The sequence below is a fragment of the Halichoerus grypus genome, chromosome 11, assembly GCF_964656455.1.
Source record: "Halichoerus grypus chromosome 11, mHalGry1.hap1.1, whole genome shotgun sequence".
NCBI classification, from domain to species: Eukaryota; Metazoa; Chordata; class Mammalia; order Carnivora; family Phocidae; genus Halichoerus; species Halichoerus grypus.
The window spans coordinates 25,771,627-25,784,288 of NC_135722.1; the positions used below are offsets into that span (position 1 = coordinate 25,771,627).

The window sequence follows — 12,662 nt, forward strand, 5'->3', positions numbered from 1 at the left end:
AGTCAGCCCACCCTCACTGGAGGCTTTTATCCAGTACCAGCAAGCCAGCCCCAGGGCAGAGTGGATGCAGCAATCTCTCCACACCCGCTAGTAACAATACGGCTCCAGGCAAAACAGGTGTCCACGTGGGCCTATAAATAGCTTTACATCCCGGTGTAGGAAGCAAAGTCTTCCAGAAGGATAGTTCTTATTTAGTTGAAAACAGAGGACTTGGTAATTGAAGACTAACCCCATGGTGAAAACCCAGGGCTCATCTTCATCTGTCAGTTCACCAGGAGCTGCTGGTAGAGTCACATCTAAGGCTTCCAAGGCCTCGGGACTCATAAAAGGTTCAAGCTAGAAAGAGAGCAGGAGACACTGAGACCACACCCCTTACCTTAAGCAAGGGGGATACTAAAGCCCAGAGAGGTAAACTGACTTGTCTAAAGTCCCATAGCCAGTTTAGGGCACTGTCTTGCAAACCTGAGCTAAGGGTGGTGTGGTACAGAGGGCATGGGTTTGAAACCAGACAAACCCAGGGCTGAATCCTGGCTTGATCCTTACCAGCTGCTTGACTTTGGGCAACTTGCCTTGCCTGGGCCTACTTTCTCACCAGGTGATGGTGGTTAACAGTATTAGACCCCCATGCCAAAGGCTGTTCGAAAGACTCATTTTATTATTTTTTTAAAAGATTTTTAAATTTTTATTTATTTGACAGAGAGAGAGAGAGACAGCGAGAGAGGGACCACAAGCAGGGGGGAGAGGAAGAGGGAGAAGCAGGCTCCTCGCTGAGCAGGGAGCCCGACGCGGGGCTTGATCCCAGGACTCTAGGATCGTGACCTGAGCCGAAGGCAGACGCTTAATGACTGAGCCACCCAGGCGCCCCTGAAAGACTCATTTTATGTGTTAATGTAACATCTGGCACACAGTACGTCCTCCATAAGTAAAATCACTTCCTTCTGAGACAGGGTAATCTTTTGATATAGTAATTGTAGTAATCAACACTTTTTTTCTCCCCACAATTCCTGGAATCCAGGGCCCTTCCCCTATGCCAAGCAGCAAGGGTATCCCACCTTCCTGCCCCAGGGAAGGAAGGCCATAGCCACAACCATTGAGGATGGCCCAAGAGCCAGTTCTCATTGGAGTTTCGATAGCCAAAACTATTGAATTTAGGATTTTGAATATCAAAAACCTAAGCGCTAAAGCACTCAAGGCCTAAAGTTGATGCTGAAAGAAGAGATTTGGAAGAAGAGAGGTACATTTAGACCACTCTGCCCCTAGATGAGGTAAACACCCTGGGGTTAGGAAGGGGAGGAGAGTGGGAGGGAAGCCAGAGGGCTTAGATGCTGATGGGTCTGGAGAAGGGGCTCTAGGTCCTGCCTCGCTCTGGGGGAAAGGGAGGGAGAGGCTAATATGAGGAAGATGCTAGAGAAGGGAGAGGGATAGGATGTGTGTGTGTGTGTGTGTGTGTGTGTGTGTGACAGAGGGGGAAAGAGAGAGACAAAGAGGGAGAATGAGCATACTCAAGCATGGCAGGGAGAGGGGAGGGGTCTGGACAGAGCTTGCAAACAGGAGGCTCAGGATCCAGCTGTGCTCCTCCTGGACTAACAGCTGGAGATTAGATGGAAATAAGGACTTCTCACGGACACCAGCCAGAGTAGTTAGATGAGGACAAACTGAAACCAGATTCTCATGCCTACTTCCCACCCCTTCACCATGCTTTGCACCATGTAGGACCCTGCAATAGCTCAACCCATGGTTAGGGAGGGAGACCCTGAACTGAAATTGAGCCTTTGGCACATGGAGAAGAGAAAAATAAAGAAAGGTATATGTCTTGCACCCCCTGAGTTTTGTGGGCTAAGTATTCTTCAGACTTCATCTCCTACACTTCCCTTTCTCCCTTCCCATGCAGCATTCCTGGATAAACTGTGGTTTTTACTCACTTGGGTGATTTTTCTAAGCTTCGAGGGGTATGCTGTTGCTGGATGTTGGGTACTTAGCTGGTTTTCAAGGGGGCTTCCTCAGGGCAGTCCAGAGGCAAAGATCCCCACACCAAGGCTGTAGGACAGTGTGACAGTGTGACCTGCTTCAAGGACTCCCAAGAGTTGGACAGCGCCCCACCAACAGTGCCAGGGACAGACCCTCTCCCAGTGTTCCGACTGCCTCAAGCCACCAATGACTTTGGAGCAACCAGAGGCGGAGAGGGCCCAGTAAAAACTGACACTGAATTTCCCACCCACCTGACCAGATGGGAGCTCAGAACAGATGCAAATCGGATTCGGAGGAACATAAGAAACATAATTATTTCCTGAACCCAAGTGTTGTGGTGTTTGCAGACTCATATCTGACAGGTCTGCCTATCTCATCAACAGAGGTTTTGTTTTGATTTTGAGGGGAAAACAGGAAAAAAGAAAAGCTGTGAAATTCTCGATTTCATCCTAATAGAGATGTCTCCCTTATAAGTGGCAGTGATAGGAATGGACAAAATCCTCTCAGGGTCAGCTTCCTTATGAAGAGATCACACTCTGCCGTTCTGGAGATCTGAGTCTCCTCCAAGTGCCTCTAGTGGGGAGGCTGTTTTAACCCTACTACCTTTCTCTGAATCCCCTCCTCTGACACCAACAGGAAGGCTGAAGGATGTTTTCATTCCACTTGACAGAGACTCATTAGGGCTGCCGGCAAAACTGGATTGGTCTTTAGGTGTCAAGTCCAATCTCGTCACAGATTCCGGGGTGAAATATGATCAAGAGTCCCCCAAACTGCAGTGCGGAAGTCCCAGGCTGCCATGATATAAATGGCATCAGCCTGGCCTAGCTCATCGAAAACCACCAGCTTCCAATTATCCTCCGGCGGAGCTCCAAGAGCTTCCTTTTGGGAAGCTGAAAAGTAATCATAGTTATCATTCTCAATCGCCACCTTTTCTATTGATTTCCACATTATCATAGCACAAGGGGGCTCGGCAAAGAACTCGGGTTAAGAATCATTATTTCTACTGTGTATTGTTAGCTATTTTTTCCTTTTATGAAAATAGGGACCACATGTGTTGGCAAAAAAGAGGAAGTCTTCATAACAAGAGAACTGCCTTTGATAGTGTTCTGGTTTGATGGCCCATCTCTCTGCTGTGTTATTTCTCAGCTCTTTCCCAGTTTTCGGTGGCCTTGTTTTTCAAGCCTGGAATGCTGATGTTGTTGCCCTTCTTGGCACCACTGCCAACCCCAAATTATAACGAACAGAATGATCTAGGTTTTCATAGGTCCCACAATGAAATTTTTAGATAGTTTTGTTAAATTGAAGCACCATGGACATGGATTCCATCAGCGGCTGGAAGACTCCTCCTGGTTGTTTAAATTTTTCTCTCTGAAATCGGATCTCTCTATGGATCCCCAGAGTCTGGCCTCCAGCCAGAGGGGTCCAGCTGTTGAGAATCATCTTTCAACAGAAGTGAAGCTTCTCTGGGACCCTCAGTTGGGGCACCCGGAGCATGCTCTTAAAGGAATTCAACAGAGCATGAGGAGGAAAAGATGTAGTCCCGGAACTGTCAGGAGAAGGAATATAACTAGTGGAATTCAGTGAAAAGGGCAGAATAGTTTTACAATGATGACTACCATTAATCGAGCAATTTGAGGGGCTGAGCTTCATCGGAAGCCCTCTGATTAATATCAGCAAACAAGTAGCGGGTGCTCCCCAGGTGCAGGACTGTGCTAAACATTCTCCATGAACGCCCACTTCATCCTCACTGAAGACCTCTTATCACCACCGTTTCATGGCCGAGGAACCCGAGGCTCAGAGTGGCAGCCATGGCTACGGTCATTCAGCCGCGTGTGCCCTTCTACTCCGGGCTCAGGGCAAGTCCAGGGATGAGGTCAATGTATGGAGGTCAAGAAGGATGAGCCAACGAAACTGAAGTCAGTGTGAATCAATACAGAACGGATACAGGTGACTCTTCCCAGGGGACAGACACTTAAGAGCTGCGTATAAATGTGATAAGATTCGGGTGTTTTCTAAATCTCAGTAAGAAAAACCCCTTCTTCCCCCATAAGGGTGGGTACCGATTTAATGGACAATAAGAGAACTATAATTGTGCAAACTGTAACATCATGGCCAAAGGAAAGTCTTTTAAAGGTGATGGATTTGTAAGGCTTGGTGAGAATTTTTCTCTTTCTAAAAAAAGGATGTTTGGGACTCCAGCTGATGGGAGCATGGCCAGTGGTGGCCCCACAGTTGTGACACCCTTTCGGAAGGTGGTGCTTCTTGAACATGTCCAGCAAACTTCCCTGATGGTGGAGACAGACTCAGATTCCTGATATCTGGGCATTGCCCCAAAGTCTTCTATTTTAGCTTAAAGACTGTTTTAAGAATTTTGCATTGTATTCTACCCATACCTCAGAAAATGGGATGTAAAAAAGATGGCTGGTGTTTACCCTTTGTCCTTCATTGTCTGTACTCTCCAGGTTTGCCTATCACAGATGGAGAAGAAGAAAGCTCCAAAAATAACTAGCTCTCCTTCTGACAATGTTTTACTTTCCTCAGCTTGGCTTTTACTTAATGAAAGATCACACTGACCAGCAAACATAAGTATTCTGGCCCATGTGGTCAGCCAACTTCTCACTGCACGTTGCTAAGTTCGAATCCTTAATAAAACAGTTGTTGGGAGCCTAATCAGTGTGAGTCAAATTCCCAGGAGCTGATCCCCGTGGAGTGAACAGACAAGATAGAAATTCTGCACCTGCCAACCTAAGGACAAACGCTTGCAGACGATGGTCCCACACACACACGGCCACCCCACCCTCGAGGTTTTGTTTGAAATAAACTTCAGTCTCTCCTGCTAAAGCTTAGCCAATGGGAAAGGTAAGGCTAGACGCTGACATTCACAGAGAGGGAACTGATAGAGGGGATGAGGAGCAGGGTCAAGGGGAGACATCTCAGTGACTTGGAGGAGAGGGGGGATCTGGAGCAAAGGAGAACAATAAGGAAATTCACAATAGTGTGCAGGCTATGTGGTTGCACAGCAAGCAGCAATGTATTAAGTGCCTGTGTAGTGTGGACCGTGGCGGGTAGGGGCATGAAATTATCACGAGGGTCCACAAGCCCACAGGTGTCCCAATTAGTCTCCTGCAGATGAAAGAAATAATGTGGATGAAGAGGTATTGTAACACTGCACAAGGGAGAACAGCATGCTGGATAAGAACACGGGCCCTGGTGCTGACCGCCTGGCTCTGGGTCCCAGCGGTGCCCCTTCCTGGCTGTGGGACCTGAACACGTGTGTAACCTCAGTTCCTTCATCTGTAAAATAGGGATAAAACTACTACCTGCCTCAGTGGTCCTTACTTGTAGTAGCATGATCAAGAGCATACACATATACATGATCAATACCTAATAAAAGTAAAACAACAACTGTTGGCTTTTGTTATGTTATTATACATCACAACGACAATTTATAAAGCTCTATTAATGAGTAACCGTCGGGGATAGGGCGTAGACTATTACGAGGGTGAAATCTATACACGCACAATGCATCGTTTATTATGGTCCACGGTTTATCCATCTTTTTAAAAAGGTATCTGTAGATGCTGTGGTAATGAGTGAAATGCACGCTAATTAAAATTCTTGTTTAAATCATGGAAGCTTTCAGTCACTGGGTGCTTTCTCCAATCCTGAAGCGCACTTACCAGCAAATGAAATAGGCACGACCAACATTGTTGTAGCATTTACTGTGTGCCCGGCATTCTTCTGAGTGCCTCAGATAGATCGACTCGTTTAATCTTTACAACAACCCTAGGAAGTGGGTTATTTTTCTTGTTGATTTCACCTGTAGAGAATTTAAGTGATGTCTCCAAGGCTAGTGAGTCATGGAACAGGGACTCGGAGTCAAACGACCCGCCTCCAGAGCCTCTGCTCCGAACCATCAGGCCCATGGCTCCCTAACACGAAGCTCTGCAATGTGTTCTGACATTTAAAATGGGTCCTCGCACTTGGAAGTGCAGGAAACCACCAGTGCATGAAGAATGAGGTCAAGCCTTTACAGGAGGGGTAGTCGAAAGGAAATTCATCCTACAGTGTATTACGGTTTGATGTGAGGGCTTCCTGTGTGTTTGTGCCCATGGGTTTAGGCTTGGATCATGGGTGGAGGATGGGATGAGAGCCCAGAAAAGTTTGTCTCCAAATCCCCAGGTGGTTTATCCCTAGAAGTCCCCGCCCTGAGACCTCCTTTGGGAACACGCTGGGCAGAGCTGACCTGCTGGTGGCAGGTGGGTGGGACGTCTGACTTACCGGCCGAGGCAGACTGTACTGGTACATTTCTGGGCGATAGGTGGGCACCCACTGCACTCCTGCCCTGGGCCGCGTCATGGTCCCCGGAGCGCTGGTCACCACCTCCGAGTAGGGCAGGTGCTGTGCTGAGCCATAGGCTTCCTGGTGCCGGCCCTGGCCTGCGTGGCCCGCGGATGCCAGGCTGAAGGCCTCCTCCAGCAGCATGTGCATCTGCTGCCGGACCTCATCGATGGAGGGCTGGGAGCTCAGCGTGGACGTCTCCGAGTGGCCCTTCACCTGCCTTGACCTGCCGTAGCCCCGGGGCTCATTCACTCTGTCAATGTTGGTTTCTTCTATGATCTCAGGCTCCGTCTGGGGGATCAAACACAAGCCCATTGATTTGTTAATGAACTTTCCTTCCCCTTAACGCTGTCTGCACTTTAAAATGTTCAGCTTGGGGGCGCCTGGGTGGCTCAGTCATTAAGCGGCTGCCTTCGGCTCAGGTCATGATCCCAGGGTCCTGGGATCGAGCCCCGTATCGGGCTCCCTGCTCTGTGGGAAGCCTGCTTCTCCCTCTCCCACTCCCCCTGCTTGTGTTCCTTTTCTTGCTGTGTCTCTCTGTCAAATAAATAAATAAAATCTTTAAAAAAAAATGTTCAGCTTGGACTTCTGCTATTATTAGGTGTAGTGCTCATGTATGTTAGCACCTCGCTGCCCTATCCAGGAATCCACCCCACAGGGGTGGTCAGCTAGCACTGTGTTTGGAAGGCCACTTGCCAGCTCTCCAGGTGGCTTCACTTTTCTGCAGTTCCAGCGATGCAGCAGGCTTTGCTAACTGGCGTAAGGATGATGAGAAATGGCTTTTCACTGACGGCATTAATGATATTCTCTAAAACCACTTAGAGACATTCTCCACCCTCATGCCTTTTAGGTAAAAGAATCTAGAGCGTCTGGTAGTCTACACCCCAATGGTTGATGCTCTGGACTCTAGACTAACTCTCTAAATGGTCCTGTGTCCAGCCATTTAGGGAATCGCTGGCTGCCCAATGCCAGTTTTATTGGAGAGAGCAACAAAATCCTGCCACTAGATCACACTGATCTCAAAGTGGGCTCCACACTGAATCAGAAGCTCTGGAGCAGGGCCCAGCAACCTGTGCTTTAGCCAGCCCTCCAGGAGACTCTCCTGCCTGCTCAGGGTTGAGACCAACAGATCTAGAATGTTCTCCCGCCTTCCTCCAGTGAACCTTTCACTTAGGGGGCAGCTGCAGTACCTGAGTTGGCAGAGGCTGGGGCATCATCAGCTTCCAGAGCAGGCTGCACGGACTGTCTCATGCTCGCCTGCTAATGAATGCTTATTTAAGAAGTCGGCCTGTGTCTGGGTCTATGACAGCCTGAGAGTAAGGCTGTGGGGGAGTAGTTAGTCCACATTCACTCAAGCACGTCCGTGGTAGAAGAACGTGAGGGTTCCGTGAGAATAAATCAGCATAGATCAGTTTGCCACCCTGCTCTCCATCTATGACGTAAGTGACATACTACCACTTTAGCAAAATTAGACAATATGGATAAGTAAGAGGGAAAAAAAATCTAAAAACCATTAAACTTTGGTGTACTTATTCCACTCCCAAGCCTATCGGGGTGTGCGTGTAAACTCCTTCTCCATACACACGCACCCATTTAAAAAGATTTAGGTATTTATATCCTGGTTCTGGGTGGTTACTATTATTTTACAGAGAATGAATATTCTCCCACCTGGGTGGCACAATTTAACAGCTGAGTAAACCTTGGGGCAATGTCTTAGCTTAGGTTCTCCCATAAAGCAGGACCTGAGACATACTTTATATACAGATCATTTATTTTGGAAAACAATTCCAGGGAATGGCAGTCAGGGCCTAGAATGAGTAAATTGGGGGAAGAAAAAAAAAAGCCAATCAAGGGCAGGCACTAAATTAGTGATTGCTGTGGGCAATTGAGGCTTAATTCCCCTTGGGACCCCCCCTCCCCGCCCCGCCAAGGAACCAGGCAGAACATGGTTGAGGACTGTATAACAAAATCTTGTCCACCAGCTCTCATCCCCCACTAGTCAAGAGTTGCTCCAGAAAGTGTCCTTGAACTCTGAGATCTGTGCAGGTGCCAGATGGGTACAACGGGCTCCCATGGAACAGAGACAGAGAAGCCTCAGGGCAGAAGTAAAAGCTAAGGGACCGCTACGGGGAGGTCAAGTTCCTGTTGCAGAGGACAGATGTTACAGCAAGGCCAGATCTAAAAGGTGTGTTGAGAAGACAGAAGACAGGGCATAAACGATGTTCTAACCAGGAAAGTTACTTCACTTTCTATCACTTGAGTTCCTCACCTGTAAAGTGAGGATAGTAGCATCTGCCTCCAGGGGTCTTACGAGGATTAAATATGATGATCTGCACAGAGTTTAGAACAGTAGCATACGGCGAAACACAGTGGTAACCGTCGTCACCATAATTATCATTATTATTACTTTTACATATTCAACTGCACCTGTTTCTCATGTAATTACTATGCGTAAGCCTCTCGGATATATGAGATAGAGCACAACAAGAAAATGTCGCCAGGGAACTCATTCATAAAGGGAAGTCTTTCTCCCCTTAAAATCTATACACGGAAGGTCAGAAATTTGTTATTTTTCCTATTTTGAAGACATACTCACTTTCCTTTAGTATTAAATTAATATAAGTGCATTAGAGAAGAAATAGAAAATACAGAAAACACCAAGAAGAAAAGAGACATTCCCTGTAATCTTATCACTCAGAGTTAAGGCTTCGCCGTAGTTCAAGATCAAAAGATGAGGGTCTCTGTCAACTTTCAAATCTAGATTTATCAACAAACATCTACAGTAAGAATTGAGAATACTATTTTTATAGGAACACAAGCAAAAATAGGTCATGGAGTAGAATGCAAAATTACTTTTGCCCCAATAAACAAACTCAAAAACATTTCATATCTGGGTGCATGCCCTCATGGGGCTCTTATCAATTGGGGATCTTTAGGGAAAGACTTGAGATGGCTCTCCTGGAAATGTGCTCCCTGATGGCTTGATGACACCTTCTAGGGTAGTGAATGCGACTTTTTTTTTTAAGATTTTATTTATTTATTCGACAGAGAGAGACAAAGCGAGAGAAGGAACACAAGCAGGGGGAGTGGGAGAGGGAGAAGCAGGCTTCCTGCTGAGCAGGGAGCCCGAAGCGGGGCTCGATCCCAGGACCCTGGGATCATGACCTGAGCTGAAGGCAAACGCTTAACGAATGAGCCACCCAGGTGCCCTGTGAATGCAACTTCTGAAAACAAATTTTCTTCATAATGCAGAGAACATTTTGGACAGAATTTCAAACCCTGTAAGGACTTTAGGAGACCATTTAATCCAAGCCCCATTTTATAGATGAGGTGGTCAAGGCCAGAGTGGTTTAAGTGACTTCTCCCACGTCACCCAGGGGTGGCTGTGGCACAGTCTAGCTCTCCCAGCTCCCGTCCCCCCCACATCCTGCTGCACCTGTTGCCCGTTACATTTCCCTGTCAATGCTGTTTGCTACCCAAACACTGCCCTTCCTCCCTACATCCCCGTCTCCCTAATAAATAATGGATGCTTAATGCTAAACTACTCCCAGGTGGAAGATTAATGGCACTGGGATGAGCTATGATTTTTCCCACCCCTGAGCTGTCCTATGCATTTCCAGTCATATTGGTGGGTCAATTATGTGAATTTATAGTTGTGCCTTAAGCAGGGCAAAAATATACTTGTTAGCAACAACTAACTCCCTGCTCTGCCACTCTTCCAGGAGCCCTGGGGCGGGGCTGTGCTGGCTTGGGGGTTCTCTAAGGTTGGTGGGGGAAATATGATCTTTGATGATGAGGTGGAGACATTTTCTCCAGGTTCCCACTGCGTCCACCCCATAACACCCCAACAGAAGTCAACCTCTGCTTCCCACCCCAGAGTTTCCATTTCGTATGGGAGGGGGCTTCACTTTAGCTGGAGGGTCCAGAGTTATACCCCAAGTGACCTCAATAGGATTGCTCCAGCCTCCTCCTGTTTTCCCACTGTTCTCACTTGGTTTTTCAGTCTCTTGACATCTACCGATGGAAACAAGACAAACTGTCATTATACCCTGGGCTTCCCCCTCCTCACACTTGTATTTGCTTATTTAATGTCCGTCTTGCCCAAATCTGGATGCTCCCTGAGCCCATTTCACCTCTGTCTCTTAGGAGCTTAGCATATTAAAAAAAAACTTTGTGAAATTAAACCAATAAGAAATTCTGTCCAGTTGCCCATGGGGTAGAACCTGAGGTTAGGATAAAGGGCCCACATTCCCTGACACATTCACTCCAATGCTGATGAGCTGTATGACCACAGGCAAGTCACATGAACTCCCTAAGCCTCAGGCTCCTCATCTGTCAAATGGGGGAGCTGAACTTTGATCTGGGAAGGACCTTCTGGTTCTCACATTTACTGTTTCTTGGACTCTATCTGCTCCAGGAAGGCCCGAGGTCCTCCTACTATCATTCTTGGGGGAATCTCATGTCTACTCATGAAGTAATCTCATGTCTACTCATACCCCTGCCCAACTTCCTTCCCCACCTTGAAACATGTGAGCAGTGATACATTTGCTCTTTTACTTAATAGACAATTATTATTTCAACGAGGCCCTGGGTTGGGAGTTGTGGATACAGCAATTAATAAGATGGTGAGCCAGCCCTCAAGAAGCTCCCAGTCTATAGGAGGAGACAAACGACAAAGACAACAGCAAGAATCATAGCAGATAACATTTATTCACAGCTTATGTGCCAGACACTGTCCAGAGTGCTTTATATATATTCACTCTTTTTCTTTCCTTTTTCTTTTTTAAGTTTATTTATTTAAAATCTCTACACCCAATGTGGGGCTCAAACTCGCGACCCTGAGATCAAGAGTTGCGTGCTCTACCAACTGAGCTAGCCAGGCGCCCCTCACCCTTTTTCTCTCAGTAACCTATGAGGTAGCAACTCTGATTGTCCTTATTTTATAGGTGAAGAAATTGGGGTATTGAATATGTTGCCTGTAATTGGCAGAGCTGGAATTTGAACTCAGAGAGTCTGATTCCAGCCCCAAACTGTTACCCATTGTACATATCTAAACAGATAGATTACCATACTGCAGATATGGGCTTTGACAGAAGGACAAACAGACCATCTGTGACCAGGAGGACAGACTATAAAATAATTACTGAGATAATCTCATAGACTCCTAGAAAGATGGAAAACATCAATATATACATATAAAGCTCTTCTAAGAGTGTCTGGCACATGAGCATTTAAAAATTACTAGCTGCTATCATAATTGTTGTTATCTGTCTCATTCCATAGATTGGGAGTGCCTACAGGGCTGAGCCTCTGTCTTAGGCTTATATCCACAGCCTCCAATCCAGGGCTGAGCCCAAAGCTGGAACCAAGACTCGTCTGATGAGGGACAGAACTTAACATAGCAGGTGCTCAAATCTACTTGAGGACCTGTCATGAGCCAGCCTTGTCCTGGGTTTTCCACATGTGTCACTTCACCCATCCCAGAGGACCATATGGTTGTACCCATCTTCCAGATAAGGCATATCATGTCTATACTGGCTTAACTTGCTTAACTTGCCCCAAGCCTTTCTCTCTAATTTGCACATTTCTGAAAATACCTTTTGTTTTTATTTGACAAAAAGGGGGAGACAGGAGCAAAGACAAACCTCCCAGTGTTGGCTGGTGGTTGACTTGGGTATAATGTTGGGGGCTGTGTCTGGGACAGAGAATTTATTTTTAAACCTCTTTAACTTGAAGTTTACCATACTTGCTTCTCCAACCTCCTGAAGTACTGGGGAACTATTTTTTTTAAAAAACTATTTTTATAAGTTAATCAAGATGGACTTCAATAAAAATTCTAAAAAATTAATCAGGGAATGTCCGATCATGGTAGGAAATTAGAAAACACAGATAAGCAAAAAGAAGATAATTAAAATCCACTCTAATCCTACTGCCAGAAATAACTACTGTTAACATTTTGGCCTTTGTGCATATCCTTCCACATGTTTTCTATGCATATGAAATAAAAGGAGATTATCAATGCTGGAGCCTTGCCAACACCCCCCCCCCACCAACCTCCACAGCCCCCCCCTTTCAAGGAGGGCCCAGCATTGGCCACACAGATTCTCCAGCTATTGTGATGGAAAATAGGAAGTAGGGGAGAACAAACAGGCAGAAGGGTGTGGGCTGCAGGATTTTTAAGTGGGATTTTGGAGAGAGGTGCCGAAGCAGCTATGACATATGAACGGGAGAGGAATTAAGGGAATTTTATAAGTCTTACTGGGCATGATATAATCACCTTCATGTATATGAAAAATATAAGTAAAGGAATAGAAGTATTTAAAAATTACTTTTGTTGACACAGCACTCAAACT

At 46.4% G+C, this 12,662-nt stretch overlaps 1 protein-coding gene across 5 annotated transcripts in view; it reads right to left on the reverse strand.

Moving 5' to 3' along the window:
- The window catches only part of KIAA1549L (KIAA1549 like), a 263,990-nt gene that overhangs the window by 18,853 nt on the left and 232,475 nt on the right, over positions 1 to 12,662 (reverse strand). For all 5 annotated transcript variants that reach the window (XM_036107246.2, XM_036107240.2, XM_036107221.2 and 2 more), the window contains one exon: positions 6,250 to 6,600. In XM_036107246.2, coding sequence (XP_035963139.2) covers positions 6,250 to 6,600 — 351 coding nt within the window. The remainder of the gene's footprint in view (positions 1 to 6,249; positions 6,601 to 12,662) is intronic.